The sequence below is a fragment of the Schistocerca piceifrons genome, chromosome 1 (genome assembly GCF_021461385.2).
Source record: "Schistocerca piceifrons isolate TAMUIC-IGC-003096 chromosome 1, iqSchPice1.1, whole genome shotgun sequence".
Lineage (NCBI taxonomy): Eukaryota > Metazoa > Arthropoda > Insecta > Orthoptera > Acrididae > Schistocerca > Schistocerca piceifrons.
The window spans coordinates 689425541-689448161 of NC_060138.1; the positions used below are offsets into that span (position 1 = coordinate 689425541).

The following is a 22621-nucleotide window of genomic DNA, read 5'->3' on the forward strand; positions in this document are numbered from 1 at the left end:
CAAAAATGCACATCCACCCCTCTCGAAGATCACACAAAGTGTAATGGCCGGAGTTCAAGTGAGAGCAGCTCAAGATCAGCCCTACAGCTGGACACGTTCCCTTTGACTTCTGTGTATTTGGTCCGCTAAAAAAACATCTCGAAGGAAGGCGCAACAGTTTAGATGATGAACTGAAAGACACAGTGAAGAACTGGTTACTATCACATCCACAGGAATTCTGGGAAAAGGAATCCTTTTCCTCTTGAAACAGTGGGATAGTGGTACTCAGGCCTCTCGGGATTACTTTTGAATAATTTTATCCACTGTTTTATACCTTTTCTTTTGAACACCCCTGATATATTCCAGTGCGCATTTTTATTGGTGCGTGTAAGTGTATATTTTTTCCATGAACACTGCTCCTTAAAATGAAATAAATTTGCTTGTTTCCATCATCAGTCAACAACATAACTCAATGTAACAGCAAAACACTGAAGGAATTAAGAGAAAACGATTGACGAATACAAGTATTTAGTGTGTGCAGTGTAATATATTTTTAATCGAGGTATACTCCGTTTTAGGCTCTACTTCACGTGACCAGAAGAGAAAAGACAAAATTATTAAATACTGATTAGCAACATTAACACATTAGCTGGAGCACAGAAAACCTACCACAGTCACAGTGAAAAGGAAACCAGTGTCTACACACAATTCACAAAAAAGGAAACCAGTGTCCGTACACAATTCACAATGTTTTAAAAAACCGTTTGTGCTGAAGAATGTCCTTGATGCTGAAACAGCCAGGATGTGAAATAATTAAGCATTAGCAGTATGTGGGTCATAAATGTTTCGGTTTAAGAGAAAATATCAAAATAAAATCTAACACTTTTGAATGCAAACCATATATGTTGTAATTGGTGGAATAAGTATGATTAGAACAGTGCAGAACTTTTAAATTAAAGTGTAATATCAACTGTAAAATATTTTAGTTTAAAATCAATTGTCAGGTCGAGGACAGCTTTACTATTTTATATTCTCAAAACCAAAACAGTGATACCTTCCTTCAGCACAACACTTGACTGTACCTCCTCATACTGTTGAGCTCCTCATACCACCCCCAGTTTTAAACTCACTGCAGAATATGAAAAGGCGGTTTAACTGACAAAATGGTGAAAATGACTGACGCAAAGTGAAATTAGTTTTACTATGCACAACATCACCATAACAAGTAATAACCTGCTGCCATTGCTCGGCATATGCTGAAACAAAATATCAGCTCCAAGTGTACATGATAATCTTGACATTTGCATTAATCAGTTTGGTGAAACCATGGAAAACAGCACAGCTGGACAAAGATCTTCTCCCCACTTGCTTGAACATGAGTTAGCAGCAGGCACACAAAAAGTACTTTGGCCTCTATTGTTATTGGTTACTTCAAATACAGGAATCATAATCTAAAATTAAAAAGTTACTCATATGCATATTTTCTTCCTACTTTCTATTATCACAGAAAACCAGACAAATAAATATTATTTTCAGGATTTCTTCAGTTCCTACTTATCGTCAATTTTTACCTTCTACATTACATCAAGCTACATGTTCATTGTGTTAAAAGAAAATTCACTCCAGGTGGACAGATAAATAAATAAATAAATACATAGATAGAAGAGAGAGAGAGAGAGAGAGAGAGAGAGAGAGAGAGAGAATTGCTGGCCTACACTTACTTTCACGAGTGGAAAATTTCAATAATGCTGATGGCTACATATAAAAGTACACACACTATCCTAGCTTTCAGACCTATTACCTATTTTCATGGGGGTCATGGGGGAGGTGAGATGGGTAAGTTGGGCAAGGTTAAAAAGAAAGGAGACAACAGATGGATCTCTTTCATCCTGGGGTATCAGATTGACATGCACTTCCTTTTCAACCTTCCCCCAAGTCATCCCTCCCACCTTCTGAAGGTAAGAACTAGTTCCAAAGGCTAGTTTAATGTGTGATCTTTCATGTGTGTCAATCGGCAGTACTGAACGTTTTCCCTTTAACAGAAATACTGGCCAGCAATTTTAGCTCAAAAAAATACATGCCATCAACACTGCATCCAAATTTATTTACTTTACTTTGACGTTTTATTTCATGTAATGGTCTACATGACCACACGAGGTACAATCAGCCAATGTCGCTTTTGACGACTGGCTTTCCTTTGTGTTCAAATCTGTTTCATCCTTTCAGAATGAAGTCTCTTTCTTTCATCAGACCACAGTGTTTCGGTCTATTTTCTAATTCCCTCTGACCAACTTTTCTATCACATATCTTTTTTCTGAATGGTTTTCCTATCTGTAACGTCTACCTGAGTTACACCAGCTACTTTAAGATCCTCCTTAATCGCAGCGATCCATTTAATAGGTTCAGTTTTGGCCTTCCTTCTGTTTTTGTAGAATTCTACTATTTGTTTTGTCAACCTAGTGGGTACCATTTTTTAAATGTACCCGTAAAATTTAAGTCTTCATTTTCTCATGTCACCAAGCATGCCTGTGTGTTCTTATATTTGCTTATTACTTCTCAGCCTACAAGTTTCTCCATCAGTAATTTTTGGGCCTAATATTTTCCTAATAATCTTTCTTTCTTTCTTTCTTTCTTTCTTTCTTTCCAATTTCCTCAATATCCCTCTTTCTCTTTAAAATTAAAGTTTCTGCTCCATGAAGACATACACAGGTTTGACTACAGTGCTGTAATGTCTAAATTTACTCAATTTAGAAAGTGAGTTTTTCTTCTTCTTCTTCTTTCGATTTCGGCCATCTTTGGACCACGTTCAACAATTCACTTGCCCGGCTTTTTGATCTTTTTTTCTCTCTTCCCAATATTTCCTCATCATTTTCGAGTGGTTCCTCCTCCGCTCTTCCGACCATTTCCTGTTATTATTCTTTAGTTTCGTTTCTTCTGGAAAACACTTAATTTCGTTCACTATTTGTCTAAACTTTTCCCTGTCCCTGATTAACTCACAGGTGACATTAAAATAGGCCAAATCCTTTTTCACCATCTGTATCCATTTATTGTTGGTTTTTTCGTTCCTGTTACTATGTTCAAACACTTTTCTTGTTAGTCTGTTTCCATCCATCCTCGACAGGTGACCATAAAACGTTAGTCTGCGTTTACGCATTGCCTCACTCACTTTCTCAATAGTTTTGTATATTTCCTTATTACTCTTTAGCTTGTACTCTTCTCCAATCTTTCTCGGTCCTAATATTTTTCTCAAAATTTTCTTTTCTTTCTTTTCCATGTTTTCTATTTCCCCCTTTTTGTTAAGAGTTAAGCACTCCGATGCATACAGGCATTCTGGTCTAACGACAGTTTTATAATGTCTTAATTTAGCTTGAATCGAAATGTTTTTTTGTTATATATGTCTTTGGTTTTTTGAAAAGCAAATTCCATTTTCCTTGCTCTCGCCTGGTTTGCACTCTTGTCTAAACCATTCACTTGAATTATTTCACCTAAATACTTAAATTTTTCTACTCTCTTAATATTGCCGTATTTAGTAATAAGATTTTTCTTGTTATTTCTATGATTAGACATATACACGGTTTTTTCAAATGAAATCTGCAGTCCAGCTCTGGCCGAAACTTCTTGTAGTTTCTCCAGGTAGTTCTGAGCTATTTCTTCGTTTTCTGTAATTATTGCCAGATCGTCTGCAAAAGCTAAACAGTCCACTTCTATTTTTTCTTTTTTGTTCCAATTCTGATGTCATTCTTGGTGCCTTTGAGTTCTTCTTTCCATATTCTCAATATCTTTTCCAGTACGCAGTTGAAGAGGATTGGGGATAAACCATCACCTTGTCTAACACCTGTTTTAATTTCGAACTTCTTTGAAATTTCACCCATAAATTTAACTTTGGCCTTACTGTTTGTTAGCGTCTGTTTGATAATTTGAATTGTTTTCGTATCGACCCCAAATTCTTCCAATACTTTCAGTAATGTTTCTCTATCTACCGAGTCGTATGCTTTTTTGAAATCTACAAATACTATTGCAAATCTCTGGCCTCTTGAGATTCTGTAACGAATTAGTGTTTTCAGGTTAAATATTTGTTCAACACAGGATCTACCTTGTCTAAAACCTGCTTGATATTCACCTATTTTTTTATCCAGAACTGGCTCCACGATTTGAAGTAATTTCCTTGACAAAATTTTGTATCCTACTGGTAGTAGCGAGATCCCTCTATAATTATTAACATTCATCTTATCCCCCTTTTTGTGTAGTGGGTGTATCAGGGCACACTGCCAGTCTTCAGGAATTCTTTCTTCGTCCCAGATCTTCTTAAACATATGTTCCAAAACTTGTGGGAGGTTGGTATCCATTATTTTTAGGATTTCTGGTACTATGGAGTCTTCACCTGGGGCTTTATTGTTTTTTAGACTGTGTATTATGTGTTTTATTTCTTCAGCGTCTGGAGGTTTTGACTCGGTATTAGTATTTCGGTGGTTTTCAAAACTCATTTTATCTTTGGGTGGTTCACAATTTAGTAGATTCTCGAAATATTTTGCTAATATTTCACAATTAGTGAGTGAGTTTTTATTATAAACATTTTGTGTTAATTTGAATGCAGCTGTAATTTTTTTGATGGCAAACTTAAAGTGCAGCTCTTTCCAGACCACTTTCTTGTATGATTTTCCTCAAGTATTTAAACTGAGAAACCCTTTTTATTTTTTCCATATTTCATGTTCAAAAACTTTGGTGCTTGTTTGCTACATGTCATATATTCCTTAATGGCATTTGTAATCCTACTTTTTCTGTAACTTCTTTAAGAATTTCTATCTGTTTTTGAGCTGTGATAATACCCCTAGTTAAAATTGCCATATCATCTGCAAAGGCGAGGCAATGCACTCTAATATTACTTCAACCTAACTTGATTGACTAATCCACATTTTGACTCAGCTTGCCTTTCTGTAATTACCTTTTCCAAAACACAGTTAAACAGTCATGAGGAAAGTCTATCTCCCTGTCTAACACCAGTCTTTATATCAAATGGTTCAGAAATTTCTCCCACGAATTTGACTTTAGAGCTAGTATCACTTAAAGTTTCCTTAACCAGTGTTGAGGCTTTATTATATAGACATTGTTCCCTTAAAATTTGGAAGACAGATTCACCATCAAATGAGTTGTAGGCCTTTTTAAAATCCACAAATTTACATACAATAATGTTACTAGAAATATTTGATGCCTAAGGATTACTTTTAAATTAAGAAAGTGTTCTGGACAGAATATGTTTGGTCTTAAGCCTGCTTGGTGTTCACCGATTTTAGGTTCCAACTGTTCTTGGACTCAATCAAGTAAACATGGCGAGAGAATTTTGTATGTGACCAGGAGAAGAGAGAGTCCTTGGTAATTATGAACATCAGTTCTACCCCTTTTTTAAGCAATGGATAATTTAGAGCAGTTATCCAGTTCTCAATTTTTTCGCAGTTGTCAGGTATGTCCTATTAGTTGAGTGATCTCTTTTATACTGTTGGGGCCAGTTGCTTTGAGTAGTTCTGCAATTATACCGTCTTCTCCAGGTGATTTATCATTTTTAACTCTCTTAATTTGTTTCGTTATTTCGATTTCATCATGTTCTTTAGGGTTAGGGTTGGTGTTATTAGTTTGTTGTGGTTGGAGTTTATCCGATGGTACTGGACAGTTTAATAGTTTCTCAAAATAATTAGCAATTACCTTACAATTTTCCTGGTTATTAAGAGCCAAACCGCTATTTTCATTTTTGAAGCAAGCACTTTGGGGATGGTAACCAGTTAGTTTTGTTTCAAATGTTTATAAAAGTTCCTTGTATTGTTCTTTCGTATGCCTTTTTCAATTCTAAAAGTTGGGCATTTTTGTAGTATCTTTTAGTCAGTCGGATTAATTTAGATATTTATTTTCTTACAGCTGGAAAGGTGATGTACATAATTTCAGTTTTGTTACTACTCCTATGTTTGAATGCCTTATGCCGAGACTCAACTGCTGTTTCACAAACTGCATTCCACGACGGGTGTTTTTGAGTGGAATTAAATTTTGTGATGTTTGATGAGCTTTACCTTCAGGCTTTGCCATTCGTTGGATGTTTTTTGTCAATTTTGTTGTTGGATTTCTGGTTATCTTAGCTGTGTCCAATTTTGCGGTAACTTTTTTTTAAGCATCTTTAAGGTTTAAAATTTCTTTTATTCACGTTAAATAATGGCCATAATCAATATTAGCCCCTTCCCCAACACTCAAAATTTCTTTGTAGTTAGGGTATGAAATTTGCTACACGATCGATTTGAAATTCCCCAATAAATGTATTGGGTGCCCAACTAGATTTTTGTTTAGAAGCATTTTTAAAAAATGTGTTGACATGATTTTAAGGTTAAAATTTTTGCACATTTCCACAAGTCTTTGGCCTTATTGGTTTGTCTATTTATGTGTAGGAAATCCATCGATAGTTTTCTTATACTTTTCTTTTTACCTAACTGAGCATCAAAATCACCCATTAAAATTTTAACATGGTTTGAGGGGATTTTTGAGATGATGCTTTCTGGTGTTTCCAAAGCTTCATTAACTTCTTAGGTTTTTTTTTCAGTTATCCTTTTTATTTGTGCATTTAAGAGAAATTGTCATTAATCTATTACTGAACAGTTTTACCTCCATCATTCAATTTAAAATATTTCTGAAGACTGCAAAAGCAATTCTCAGATGTGGTGTATTATCAAGTATTCTTTTATCAGTTTTAATTTTAAAAACAGGGTAGTTGCCGAAAACCATGGTGTTCTTGTCCATCATTGAAAGTTCTGTTCTTTTAACATATCTCCCATTTTATGAAGTTTACTTGGTTGCAAAAGTGTTTGTACATTAAGTGTTGCAAAAAATGTATTTGTTTTATTTTTAAGTTGGCGAGAGGACTCCGATGTATTTGGTGAGACACACTACATTTCCGCACCACTGGGGAACAGCAGCTGACAAGTTTTCCGCCTGCTACAAGACAGACACAAAGTGGATTTGGTTTTGTTTTGCCTTGGTCCAGGACTGCTTATTCTGTATTCACAGCTGGCTACCATATCTGATGGAACGTTCACTATCTGCCACCTGTGACCTGTCCAATACCCTAGATAAGGTCGGCTTCTTAGACTTTTAGTTACGAAGTCTTCAGGCATATATAAGCTATTTTATCTATATATGTTAACAGCTTCATAACATGTTAATTGGAATCAAATATATGAAATATGGTCATGCAGTTCATGATACATTACAAAATAATGCCAGAAAGTATCATACCTATCCTTTTCAGATCCTTGAAGTCTGGCTCAGGTTCGACATATGGCTTAAGCTCATCGTCTTCATAACCCATATTCATCCACTTGTCTTTCATTATGTTCTGAAAGTTAATGTAGTTCGAATCATTCCAAAACTGGAGTTGTATTACTGATACAATACAATAAAAACAAGTATTATTAGTCAGTCAATAAGTGCGTGCGCACGCCCAACACACACACACACACACACACACACTTGTACACAAAAGATAAGTATGACATTAATTCCAATGCTATATAGCACAAAACTAAAAATGAGTAGAAAGTAACTCACTTCCAATGATGCCCTTTTAGCAGGATTTAGTACCAGGAATTTCTTGAGTAAATTTTCACAGTCTGTTGACATGTAGAAAGGTATCCTGTATTTTCCCCGCAGCACCCTTTCCCTAAGTTCCCTCAACGTAGAGCCATCAAATGGCAGTGATCCACTCACTAATGTATATAATATCACACCCAGAGACCACACATCAACTTCTGGTCCATCATACTTCTTTCCTGCAAAAGTAGAAAATGAACTATGTTATAAGATGAACACAGTTAAAATGTAGTTGCCTGCCTTCAAGGCCACATTAAGAGGAAGAGTACAACAAAGCCTTTACACTTTGACTATCCAGGATAATACATGAAATGTATGATTTAAGAGATTTTGAGACGTTCATGCAATAGCAGGCAGTTAAATTATGAATTTCACACTTAACGAAATATTGTAAGATCATTTACACAAAAATAAAGCACCATATTACACAAAATTCTGCCAGTGTAAAAATGACAAGGTAGCACATTATGTAATTATCTGCTATTAATTCCATTTGACGTCATTAACTGCCTACCCACCATGGACTTCGACATGGTGGGGTAGCTTGCATGCCATGATACTCATAGCCGTACCATAAATGCAAGCACATTGGAGGGGTATCTATGGAAAGCCAAGATTAACGTACGGCTCCTGAAGGAGGCTAGAATCCTTTTCGGTAGTTGCAGGGGTAGGTGACGATAAGTGACTGACCTGGCCTTGCAAAGTTACTCAATATGTTATCGCTATGCTGGTGCTGCGAACAGCTGTAAGCAGTAAGAGACTACAGATGAAAGCAATAAGAGACTAAAGCTGTTATATGCCCAGTGCAAATGCAGCTTGAAAGTATGGTCTAAAGAAGATGGAATCCTTTTGGATAATGTAGTCTGGAGATAAAATGGACACCTTAGCCCAAATGGTTTTCCACACAGGAGCTACTCCAGATGATGATATCAGGTTAAAAAAAAAAAAAGACGTTCTAATGTATACATTAGATCCCTTAATCAAGTAGGCAGGTCAGAGAAGTGGAAAGAGAAACAAATACGTTTAAGTTGGGCACTGTGGGATTTAGAGATGTGCAGAGGCAGGAGGAACAGTACTTCTGGTCCTGTGAGTATAGGGTTATCAACACAAAATCAAAAAGGAGTACTGCAGAAGTAGGTCTAATAAATGCATTGTCATGAGAAAGATATGCAAATAAACTTTTAGTATGGTGGTGGCTGTTGGGTTTGTCATCAAACCCCCTCCCCTCCAACATCTAAAGAATATACAAATGAAATTATTTATATTGTTAAGGGATATGAAAATTTAAATGTGATGGTGGATTGGAATTAAGGAAAAGTAGCAGGAAATCGGGGACAGGATGAGAGGAATGAAAGAAGGAACCACCCGGTCCAATCCTGCATGGAGCACAATTTCAACATTTGGTATAAGAGTCATCAAAGGAGGTTGTATACATGGTAGAGAGATGGAGACACTGGTAGATTTCAGATCGATTGCTTAATTGGACAAATTAAATGAACTACTGGTTGTTCAGTGCTTCAGAAGGGAGCATTTGAGAAACAGGGAAAAGGATAACAACAGAAGACATGAGTAGCTTCGAGAGATCAAAGGCAGCTGTGAATCAAACAGGTAAACACATAATTACTAACAGAAACTCGCGGAGAACATATGATCTATCAAATTTTATTAGAAATGAGATTGATAGAAACTACAAAATGACATAGCAGGAATGGTTAGAGGTGAAATGCAAAACTGTAGAAGCATGCACGAGTATGAGAAAAATAGAAGTTGATCTAGCGGAAATATTAACTTGTGTTCTGAGGAATTTTAGGAACACAAAAGGTAATACTGATCTCACAACATGTCTTGGAAGATAGACTCAAGGACCACAATAACACATTCATAGCATTTGTAGATTTAGAGACAATACTGAATGGTATATACTGTCTAAGAGTCGATGAAAGGGAAGCAGTGGTTGGAAAATGAGTGAGACAGGGTTGTAGCCTCTCCCCGATGTTATTCAATCTGTATATTGAGCAAGCAGTAAAGGAAACAAAATTCACGGAGAAGAAGTAAAAACTTTGAGGTTCGCCGATGACATTGTAATTCTGTCAGAGACAGCAAAGGACTTGGAAGAGCAGTTGAACGGAATGGACAGTGTATTGAAAGGAGGATATAAGATGAACATCAACAAAAGCAAAACAAGGATAATGGAATGTAGTCGAATTAAGTCGGGTGATGCTGAGGGAATTAGATTAGGAAATGAGGCACTTAAAGTAGTAAAAGAGTTTTGCTATTTAGGGAGTAAAATAACTGATGATGGTCGAAGTAGAGAGGATATAAAATGTAGACTGGCAATGGCAAGGAAATCGTTTCTGAAGAAGAGAAATTTGTTAACATCGAGTATAGATTTAAGTGTCAGGAAGTCGTTTCTGAAAGTATTTGTATGGAGTGTAGCCATGTATGGAAGTGAAACATGGACGATAACTAGTTTGGACAAGAAGAGAATAGAAGCTTTCGAAATGTGGTGCTACAGAAGAATGCTGAAGATAAGGTGGGTAGATCACGTAACTAATGAGGAGGTATTGAATAGGATTGGGGAGAAGAGAAGTTTGTGGCACAACTTGACTAGAAGAAGGGATCGGTTGGTAGGACATGTTTTGAGGCATCAAGGGATCACAAATTTAGCATTGGAGGGCAGCGTGGAGGGTAAAAATCTTAGAGGGAGACCAAGAGATGAATACACTAAGCAGATTCAGAAGGATGTAGGTTGCAGTAAGTACTGGGAGATGAAGAAGCTTGCACAGGATTTTTCATCTCCCAATACCTACTGCAACATATACTGTCTGAAATTCTGAAGACAGCAGGGATATACAGTAGAAGGTTGTCTACAACTTTTACACATACCGCTACAGCTATGAGAGTTGAAGGACATGACAAGGAGTGAGGCAGGATTGTAACCTATCCTCTATATTACTTAATGTGTGTAGTGAGCAAGCAGTAAAGGTGAAAAAATGTACATGGAATTTAAGTTCAGGGAAAAGAAACAAAACCAAGATTTACAGACCACAAGTAGACTGGAGATCAAGTGAATGGGATGGACAGTGGCTAGAAAAGAGATTACAAAATGAACATCTACAAAGAAAAACAAGGGCAACAGTGAGTCATCGAATTAAATCATGCCATGAAGAGGGAATTAGATTAGGAAATGACACATTAAAAGTAGTACATTACTTCCATTATTTAGGCAGCAAAATAACAAATAATGCCCGAAGTAGATAGATATTAAAATGCGGACCAGAAATAGCAAGAAAATCTTTTTTGAAAAAGGTAAATATTTCAATAAGTAATAAAAATGTAAGTATAAAATGTGTTTTACATTTGTCTGCAGTACAGAAGTGAAACATGGATGATAAACACTTCAAACAATAAGAGAACTGGAATATTCGAAATATGTTGCTACAGAAGAATATTGAAGATGAGACAGGTAGATTGGACAACTCATGAAGAGATACTCAACTGAACTACGACAAAAGAGATTCATTGCACAACATGACCAAAAGGAGGAGGCTGTTTGATTGGATATGTCCTAAAGATATCCAGGAACCATCGGTTTGCTTAAGGGAGATTGTGTTTAGTTAGTTAGTGTCTCTCTCTCTCTCTCTCTCTCTCTCTCTCTCTCTCTCTCTCTCTCTGTGTGTGTGTGTGTGTGTGTGTGTGTGTGTGTGTGTGTGTGTGTGTGTGTGTGAGAGAGAAATTTACAGTATCTTGAGCTGAAAATAATAAATGAAGGCCACAGTACAACGCTAAATGTGTATGATTCCTGTGGAGAGGCAGCACTAATTAGCATGAAAGAGGCTTTCAAAAACCCACTGTGTGTAACAAAACTAAAATATAAATAAATGTCAACAGACTTCCAGCCTAATGCAAGCCTTTTGATCAGAAGACAGTTTGGTTGCTTGCATGTTATGGATTATGAAAATTGTTCTCCAGTTAGAGAAACTACAATGTGTGTAAATATGATGGCCAATATTTAGTACTAGACCATTTAATTGATGGTTATCTGCAGAGTTTTGCAATTACTACAAAGCCGTTATATGAGCTATCTTTATATCAGTTTAAAACTCACCCTGGAAAAGTTCTGGTGCAGCATATGGTGGGCTGCCACAGAAAGTGTCCAATTTGTTCCCAGGTGTGAATTCATTGCTGAATCCAAAATCAGCTATTTTAATGTTCATTTCGCTATCCAGCAACAAATTCTCAGCCTGGAGATAGACAAAAAGATAATATCTGTTCAGATATAAATATAACACAATTGCTGTTCAGAAATAAACAGAGGTTGACATTACTAGCATTTTATTACTTAATAATATTCACTAAATATATTGTTTATTGAGAACAGTTGACTTACAGTGGATGTACATTAGCAGTATGAATACTAGTTTAGTTATCACCTAAAATGGGACAAAGGAGTACATAAACGCAGGTTCCTTCATCATATGCAAATAAATGGCACCTTCTCCAAGATACACAAAACTAAAAACTAAGGTCCTGTGTGGAAACAGTTAACATTAGTGCAGTAGGCAAATGAATTAATGAAGCTTGAATTACATATTAACACTATCACTAATGAATTACAAACATATTTGGTGAATTCATTACTGAATCCACAATCCGCTATTTTAATGTTCATTTCGCTATCCAGCAGCAAATTCTCAGTACAATGTTAAACCAATTAATAAGCACCTTTAAAGCACCTTACAATTTACATCACAGAATACAACAGCAATATTTACCTGAAAACTGAACAAAGGCAAATTAAGTGAACAAAACAGCCACTTGGGCACAATAATGAAGATTAAGCTATGATGGGTCAAGTGAACTATAGTCTTTTCTGGACAATGCACACAGAAGAGGAACTCTTTCGCAATGCTGAGTTTCTATGTTCTGACGATGCTTAACAGTATCAGTACCAGTTCCCAGAGTGACACGTAAGTTACAAACTAACAACTGGTCAAGAGGTATAACAAAAACATTTGATTATAATGGCAGATTTTTGATAGAGAAATACCGCCTCTAGCACAGGAACAGACAGAAGTGGGGGTGTAGGGTACAGGGAAATCCAAATTAGGACTGCAAAGGCAAGAGAAGAGAAATTAAGGTCTTATGGGCATATAGACAATTTAACCTCACACTCCATTTGCAAGTGGCCCGTGAAAGGGAATGGGTAGTGGTGGTAGAAAGTATCTTTTGCCATACACAGTACGGTGGAGGCACATTTTTGATAGAGAAATACTGCCTCTAGCACAGGAACAGACAGAAGTGGGGGTGTAGGGTACAGGGAAATCCAAATTAGGACTGCAAAGGCAAGAGAAGAGAAATTAAGGTCTTATGGGCATATAGACAATTTAACCTCACACTCCATTTGCAAGTGGCCCATGAAAGGGAATGGGTAGTGGTGGTAGAAAGTATCTTTTGCCATACACAGTACGGTGGATTGCAAAGTAAGTATGTTAATGTAGAACGGCGTGTGAATGATGACTGATAGAAGAAAAGCTGAAAGTTTAGTAAATTTTTGTTTTTCCATTGTTGCTGTAAGCAAGCAAAAGATCTGCAAAAACAGAAACTGTATAAAATTGTATACTGTGAAATACAGGGGCTACACATAATATATATAGCATAATGAACAAAGGAAGGAAGAACTGGGTTTCACATCATATTGATCACAAGCACGGGCTGGGGGTGTTTTGGATAAAAATTCAGCTGCATCCTTTCCCAAGGAACCACAAGCCTACAGCGATTTAGGAAAATCACAGATAACATAAATCTGATGACCAACATCACTCCAATAGTACATGGTTACCCAGCATGTTGGCTGAATCTTGACAATTATATGCTAAGAGCAAATTCAATGTTAAAAATATGATTGAAGCCAATGTTCTTACCCGCAAACAGACACACTTTAAACTACAAATATTTTGGTCTTTTATAAAGCACTGGCTTTTTGATTGTATGGTACAATGTTGTTACAAACATAATGGATGGCCTGCCTTCCATCTTTTAAGTATCATGTCACTTCATTTTAGTCGATTTCCAGAGTTGTGTACAACAATTGATCCATATGTTTTTCATCCTCCATATAGTCTGTCAGGAAATATAAGACTAAAATATTATTGTTTGGATTAAAGCTACTTGCCCAAAACCCCTTTCAACATCGTTTTTTCACTGTATGTTTCTACAGTCTGGAGAGAGAAAGACGGGAGGGGGCGGGGGCGGGGGGCGGGGGGGGGGGGGGGGGGGGGACAGAGGGAGGGGAAGGGAGAGTTTAATAAGAAAGGATATCATGCAACAAAATCAACAAAAATTACGAACACATCTACTTATAAAAGTGCTTGCCATGTGACACACACACACACACACACACACACACACACACACACACACACACACACACACACACACAATTACATGTCTACAAGATGGAAATTGGCACTGTTATCGATTTGGGTAGATTGTTCACACATTCAGAAAATTGGGGTATCACACTGTACAAATCGCTGCACACAAATGATCTGCAATCTGCTCCCTCTCCAACTCACGATATCAACATGGACGTCCTAGTAGGAGAACCTAATTCCAACATTGACAGCTTGTTTGCAGTTAATCTCTCATTGCTGTTGTTGTTGTGGTCTTTAGTCCCAGCTGGTTTGATGCAACTCTTCAGGCTACTCTATCCTGTACAAGCCTCTTCATCTCTGGAATATCTACTGCAACCTACATCCTTCTGGATCTGCTTACTGTATTCATCTCCTGGTTTCCCTCAATGATTTTTATTCTGCCCCCCCCCCCCCCCCCAAATTACTAAACTGCTGATCATTGATATATCAGAATGTGTCCAATACACTGATCCCTTCTTTCAGTTAAATTGTGCCGCAAACTTCTTGTCTCCCCAATTCCTTTCGGTATCTCCTCAATAGTTATGTGATCAAACCATTTTATCTTCAACATTCTTCTATAGCACCACATTTCAAAAGCTTCTATTCTCTTCTTGTCTAATCTGTTTATCGTGCATGTTTCACTTCCATACATGGCTACACTCTAGACAAATACCTTCAGACAAGCCTTTCTAACACTTCAATCTATATTTGAATTAACAAATTTCTTTTATTCAGAAATGCTTTTCTTGCCATTGCTGGTCTACATTTCATATCCCCTCTACTTCAGCCATTATCAGTTATTTTGCTACGCAAATAACAAAAAGAGTCTCATTTCCTAATCTAATTTCCTTAGGATCACCTGATTTAATTCAACTACTCTCAGTTATCTTGTTTTGCTATTGTTGATGTTCATCTTATATCCTCCTTTGAAGACACTGTCCATTCTACTGAACTGCTCTTCCAAATCCTTTGCTGTCTCTCTCAGAATTACGATGTCATTGGCAAACCTCAAAGTTTTTATTTCTTAACCCTGAACTTGAATCCTTATTTCAAATTTTTCTTTGGTTTCTTTTACTGCTTGTTCAATGTATATATTGAATAACACCAGGAACAGACTACAACCCTGCCTCACTCCCTTCTTAACCACTCCCTCCCTTTCATGCCCCTCAACTCTTATAACTGCATCTTGTTTTCTGTACAAGTTGTAAAGGTACTTTCCCTCCCTGTATTTTACTTCCGTTACCTTCAGCATTTTGAAGAGAGTATTCCAATCAACAATTTCAAATGCTATAAACATAGGTTTGTCTTTTGTTAACCTATTTCCTAAGTCAAGTCTTAGGGTCAGTATTGCCTTTCGTGTTTCTACATTTCTCTGGAATCCAAAATAATCTTCCCTGGCGTCACCTTCCACCAGTTTTTTCATTCTGCTGCAAAAGAATTCATGTTAGTACTGTGCAACCATGACTTACAGTAGAAGATAAATGGGAAGCTTTAAGAGGTAAAATATTGAAGGCAGAGAGGATCATATAGACAAAAAGACAAGGCCTAGTAGAAATCTTTGGCTATCAAGAGATTTTGAATTTAACTGATGGAAGAATAAAATTTAAAAATGCAGCAAATGAAACAAGTGGAATGGAAGACAAATGTTTAAAAAATGAGATTGAGGGAAGTGCAAAATGGCTAAGCAGGAATGGATAGATGTCAAATGTACAGATTTAGAGGGGTATTTTACTAGGGGAAAAAATAGACAATGTCTACGGGAAAATTAAAGAGGCTTTTGGGGAAAAAGAGAAACATCTGTATGGGTATCAAGAGCTCAGATGGAAAACCAGTCCTAAGCAAAGAAGGGAAAGCTGAAAGCTTGAAGGAGTATACAGACTGTCCATACAAGGGAGATGAACTATTACCTAATATCACAGAAAAGGAAATTACGTAGGTGAAGACGAGATGGGAGATAGATTCTCCAAGAAGACTTTGGCGGAGCCCTGAAAGATCAAAGTTGGGAACAGATGATATTACGGGAGAACTACTGATAGCCTTGGGAGAGCCAGCCATCTGGTGGGCAAGATATATTAGACAGGCAAAATACCCTTGAACTTCAAGAATAATGTAGTAATTCTAATTACAAAGAAATCAGTTGCAGTTAATTTATGACCATTCCAACTAAAACTTCCCTATCATGCTTACCTTCAAATCCCTGTGGATGATTTTCTTCTGATGACAATACTGCACAGCAGAAACAATCTGGAATTACAAAAACCAAAAACCAATTGTCTTTCTTTTCATTTATTGGCATTCTTTTATGTATAAGCATGTGCTGATTTCTTATTTAGTACACACAGAATCTTATTAACAAAAGTAATATATTTTTTTTTAACCTCAGGTGTATTAAACTAAGTTAATATTTATGTTGTGTTGGTATCCCTGTGCAGTAAGGCTATTCTGTGTTATTTTATAAGCAATGCACATTTTTAGCATGACCATATATTAAGAGCTAACAGTCATAATTTTGTCTAGCTTAATTTAACAATCCGTTACATACTACCTCTAAACATACAAACTCTACACACCAAAAGGGAGAAACAAGCAGGTCAGATGAAAAAAGAAGGGGGGGGGAGTACCAAATCCCCATGCACTTCACTTCATACAAATGCAGCAGAGTTACATTTCATTTTGATTATCACTATCATCAGCTTCCAAACAACCCACATTTATGTTTCCCTTTGCCTCTACACGAATGTGCCCATATTCAGTTAAAAGTGTTCTGGATATGGTGTCTTACATTCTTGATGATTTTTGTTACATGGGCATTAAGCTGTGGTCTTCACATGGCCTGTTCACAGAAACATGTTCTTGACCACAATGTACTGCCCAGATAACGAAAGTCATCAACAATGTAAATACTGACTGTGAAAGCCTCCATTGAATGATGTTTTTTGTTGTAAAAGTCTTCACAGGTTTGCCGCCAGATCAAGTTGTGCAAATTCTACAATATTTCCTTGGAGCAACTGTCCAACAGCTTCAGGTGGTTCAACCTTGCTGGTGGCTAGGTACAACTGACGGTATCCGCATGGCAATGCCCCATTTCTCGAACATACACGCGAAGAATGCACAGGTGTGAAAACAATGCAAGTGCAATGATTTGCAGATAGATGGTGCCATACTCAAAAACTTCCTCTGTCAAAAATCACTGAGTGGTTCTTCTGCGGGTGCACTGTACGCTGTGTCAACTAACAGTGTTACTCACTAAAGACCGTACCAGACCAATGTTATGACAGGTCTGTTATCGAAAAATCTTAATTTCCACATTGTGATTTAATAGCAGCCAATGCAGGGTCCCAGGCTATGCTCAGTCGAAATCTCGCATCCCTGTTGATGAGAGTATCAGCTGTACGGATATGTATTGCTTCCTTAATATTCTTTGTTGCACTGAATCAGTTCCATTTGTTTGGATCCCAAATCTGATGTAGGTTAACATGGACCCTCTGTGTTTGTCTTACTGTCCATACTGCTAACAACCAGGGGATATATCCTCTCAGAAACCATGTACTCTAAAAGTTCATAAATCCTACTGACTGAGACACACATACTAAATCTGCATGGAATAAGGCTTATAGCCTGTCAGAAATCGACCACATCCCAATCAGGTTGACATGATGGGAAAAAAAAAAAATAATTTACTCCGCATTCCTTATTAATATAACTTCCCATTATTTCTGCCCAGTATTCACATGCCAATTTGTAAGTTTTCATTTGTTCTCTTGTTGTTTTTTTTTTTTTTTCAATCAGGTTTTACAGTCTACTCATCTTTGGGTAGCCTACTGGCACCAGCCCTATATGTGGCAGTAACATCTATTGGTGTATGTTACAAGAACCCCACACAGTGCTTCAACCAACATGATGCTGAATGCCCCTGGCAGTATTAGCAATAAGCTCCTCTGGCCACACCTTTCAGTGTGCCTGTTAGTTGCAAGGGCATGTCTGTGTCCAACTGTAAAGCACACTACTGTTTCACACAATGCACTGTGGGCATGTTCTAATTAACATCAGTACATTTCCTGCTGTGCTGAGTCTTTTTTTCTGTTTTTTCCTGCAGTGCTAAGTCTTTTTTCCCTGCAGTGCTGAGTCTTCTTTCCCTGCAGTGCTGAGTCTTCTTTTCCTGCAGTGCTGAGTCTTCTTTTCCTGCAGTGCCGAGTCTTCTTTTCCTGCAGTGCCGAGTCTTCTTTTCCTGCAGTGCCGAGTCTTCTTTTCCTGCAGTGCCGAGTCTTCTTTTCCTGCAGTGCCGAGTCTTCTTTTCCTGCAGTGCCGAGCCTTTTTTCTGCAGTGCCGAGCCTTTTTTCTGCAGTGCCGAGCCTTTTTTCTGCAGTGCCGAGCCTTTTTTCTGCAGTGCCAAGTCTTTTTTCTGCAGTGCCAAGTCTTTTTTCTTGAGTCTTTTTCTGGAGTCTTTTCTGCAGTGCGGAGTCTTTTTTCTGCAGTGCCCAGTCTTTTTTCTGCAGTGCCCACTGCCGGGAGTCTTTTTTCTTCTTTTTTCTGCAGTGCTCTTTTTTCTTCTTTTTTCTACAGTGCGGAGTCTCTTTTCTGCAGTGCTGAGTCTCGCAATTTTAATTTTTAGCTTTAGAGTTTTTCTCATTATAATATAAATATACTCATCAAAACTTTACCTTGCATCATGGTGTAAGTATTTTGTTACTTATCTCTTTTGACATTTATGTTGTTTATTTTGATTGAAAGGGTTTTAGAGAGGGTACTTTACAGCATTATGTACATTGTCTAATTCATTGTGATGAGTATCGTACTCGCGAAGTGCCATATTCTCTTCTGTATTATTTGCTTTTCACTCTCAGTCTTCTGTTGCTATGACAACAGCCAGATCATTTGAATATGCTATGATTGTGACAGCACGTTCATCCTAGCCATTAGACGTAATAGGGATTCAGTCACAATATCCAAGAAGGTGGAACCTTCATTTTAATCTTGCAAGCCCCTCTTTTTAGTTTTCTTAATTAGTTTGATACTACCCACATGGCATTCTGCTAATCTACTCCTACAATAACTTTAACAAATGAGGTCTAAGTAACCATATTTCTTGGATAAGTTTAAATAGAGCCAAACCATCCAGCGATAATCACAGCTGCCTAAATTAGTACTGCTATTAAAGTCTTCAAGTATTTTGCTCAATGCTGGAAATTACAGTATTTCACTGATAATGTCATCTATGATTCTTTTCCTACCTAAGGTCAAACAGATGTGGGTAGAGGTTATAATATTTTCAAAGGATCTACAAGATGTTACACAGCAATATTCTATAGACTTACACATAACTATTTAATAGGTGAATTGAGCTGTACGTTTCTGTGTAGGCTCGGGCTTTACTAAAGGACTTCTTCATTACACAAAGAACAGTGAGCTTGATATTGCATGCAGCCAAATTCTGGCCGAGGCCGCTCAACAGAAGGCTATATGGAAAGCTGAATTGCTTAATAGGAGATGAACAATTTGTAGAGATGCCACTGGGCTACTGAGAGTGATAGGGGAGAGGTACATGGAGAAGAAAAGGAAGGTGTATGTTGTGTTCATTGATCTTGAGAAGGCTTTAACTGCATCAGATGAGACAAACTGATGGAAATCCTAAGCAAACATGGAGTTGACTGGAGGGATTGACGGCTAATTAGAAATTTATATTTGAACCAAAGAGCAAGAGCAAAAATAGGAGGTGTGATGAGTGAAGAAATTTAACTGGGAAGAGGCGTAACACAAGGTGGTTGTTTATCACCAACAATGTTCAATATCTATCTGGAGGAAATTATTAATGAAAGTTTTGATGGAAGAAGAGGAGTCTGTATAGGGTGTTGGAAAGTGGAGTGTATAAGATTTGCAGACGGCATGGTTGTGATGGCACAGTGTGCAAGAGATATGGAACAAATGTTAGATGATCCAAACACAAAATTAGAAGAATATGGAATGAAAATTAACAAGAAGAAAATGAAAAGCTACATAACTGGAGGAAAGGGGAGAAAATGCCGTATGAAAATAGGGGGAGATGAAACACAGCAAGTGAATAACTTCAATTACTTGGAAAGTGTCATAATGGGTGATACGTATTGCTCAACAGAAATTAGGAAAAGAATTGCAATGGCAAAAGGAGGATTCAAGAAGAAACAGAAATTACTTCACTAAACAAAGATCTGAGGAAAAGATTTGCCAAATGTTACCTATGGAGCGTTGCACTATATGGTGAAGAGACCGGGACATTGTGGAAGGAAGATTGGAGGCACTAGAGATGTGGATATGGAGAAGAATGGAAAAAATGAAATGGGAAGACTGAGTAAGGAGTGAAGTAGTTTTAAGAGGAGTTGAAGAAGAAAGAAACATGCTGAAAGTCATCAGAAAAAGAAAATGGAATTGGACTGGACATTGTTTGAGGAAGGACTGATTATTGAAGGAAGGAATAGAAGGAATGGTGGAGAGAAAAAAGGGAAGAGGAAAAAGAAGGTATCAAATTCTGGACAATATTGAAGGAGACAAATATTCAGAAATGAAAAGACTGGCCAATGACTAACAAAAGTGGAAGAGGCTTAACCCACGACACGACCTGCCATAAGACAGAATACCATACTAATACTCTTCATCACAACAGTACTTTCCACTTTCCAGGCTGGTTACACCTTTCCCATCCATGAGAATTCATACCATATTTCTGTTAATCTACATCTACGTTTATACTCTGCAAGCCACCCAACGGTGTGTGGCGGAGGGCACTTAACGTGCCACTGTCATTACCTCCCTTTCGTGTTCCAGCTACGTATGGTTCGTGGGAAGAACGACTGACGGAAAGCCTCCGTGTGTGCTCGAATCTCTCTAATTCTACATACGTGATCTCCTTGGGAGGTATAAGTAGGGGGAAGCTAATATATTCGATACCTCATCCAAAAACACACCCTCTCAAAACCTGCACAGCAAGCTACACCACGATGCAGGGCACCTCTCTTGAAGAGTCTGCCACTTGAGTTTGCTAAACATCTCCATAACGCTATCATGCTTACCAAATAACCCTGTGATGAAACACGCCGCTCTCCTTTGGACCTTCTCTATCTCCTCTGTCAACCCGACCTGGTACAGATCCCACACTGATGAGCAGTACTCAAGTATAGGTCGAACGAGTGTCTTGTAAGCCATCTCCTTTGTTGATAGACTATATTTTCTAAGGACTCTCCCAATGAATCTCAACCTGGAACCTACCTTACCACCAATTAATTTTATATGGTCGTTCCACTTCAAATCGTTCTGTACGCGTACTCCCAGATATTTTACAGAAGTAACTGCTACCAGTGTTTGTTCCGCTATCATATAATCATACATTCCATAGACTCTTACTTTGTTTATCAGGCGACAGTGCGGAACTGCATCGAACACCTTCCGGAAGTCAAGGAAAATGGCATCTACTTGGGAGCCTGTATCTAATATTTTCTGGGTCTCGTGAACAAATAAAGTGAGTTGGGTCTCACATGACCGCTGCTTCCAGAATCCACGTTGATTCCTACAGAGTGGATTCTGGGTTTCCAAAAATGACATGATACTCGAGCAAAAAACATGTTCTAAAATTCTACAACAGATTGATGTCAGAGATATAGGCCTATAGTTTTGTGCATCTGCGCGACGACCCTTCTTGAAAACTGGAACTACCTGTGCTCTTTTCCAATCATTTGGAACCTTCTGTTCCTCTAGAAATTTGCGGTACACAACTGTTAGAAGGGGGGCAAGTTCTTTGGTGTACTCTGTGTAGAATTGCAGTGGTATCCCGTCAGGTCCAGTGGACTTTCCTCTGTTGAGTGATTCCAGTTGCTTTTCTATTCCTTGGACACTTATTTCGATGTCAGCCATTTTTTCGTTTGTGCGAGGATTTAGAGAAGGAACTGCAGTGCGGTCTTCCTCTGTGAAATAGCTTTGGAAAAAGATGTTTAATATTTCAGCTTTACGCGTGTCATCCTCTGTTTCAATGCCATCATCATCCCAGAGTGTCTGGATATGCTGTTTCGAGCCACTTACTGATTTAACGTAAGACCACAACTTCCTAGGATTTTCTGTCAAGTCGGTACATAGAATTTTACTTTCGAATTCACTGAACGCTTCAAGCATAGCCCTCCTTACACTAACTTTGGCATCATTTAGCTTCTGTTTGTCTGAGAGGTTTTGGCTGCATTTAAATTTGCAGTGAAGCTGTCTTTGCTTTCACAATAGTTTCCTAACTTTGTTGTTGAAACACGGTAGGTTTTTCCCATCCCTCACAGTTTTACTTGGCACGTACCTGTCTAAAACGCATTTTACGATTGCCTTGAACTTTTTCCATAAACACTCAACACTGTCAGTGTCAGAACAGAAATTTTCGTTTTGATCTGTTAGGTAGTCTGAAATCTGCCTCCTATTACGCTTGCTAAACAGATAAACCTCCCTACCTTTTTTTTATATTCCTATTTACATCCATATTCAGGTGATCTGTGGTATTACTCCATTCAATACTTCTTAGCAAGTACCATTTCCACCAAAGTTTTTCTTTTCTTCCTCTCATGCATATGGACAGGGGAAATATCTGCTGTGCAATCTGT

General features: G+C 37.7%; 1 protein-coding gene across 9 annotated transcripts in view; it reads right to left on the minus strand.

Annotated features, from left to right (window-relative positions):
• The window catches only part of LOC124709828 (serine/threonine-protein kinase MARK2-like), a 286137-nt gene that overhangs the window by 108896 nt on the left and 154620 nt on the right, over positions 1 to 22621 (minus strand). For all 9 annotated transcript variants that reach the window (XM_047240879.1, XM_047240876.1, XM_047240875.1 and 6 more), the window contains 4 exons: positions 16206 to 16262; positions 11711 to 11846; positions 7561 to 7781; positions 7249 to 7348 (listed from right to left, as the gene is read on the minus strand). In XM_047240879.1, coding sequence (XP_047096835.1) covers positions 7249 to 7348; positions 7561 to 7781; positions 11711 to 11846; positions 16206 to 16262 — 514 coding nt within the window. The remainder of the gene's footprint in view (positions 1 to 7248; positions 7349 to 7560; positions 7782 to 11710; positions 11847 to 16205; positions 16263 to 22621) is intronic.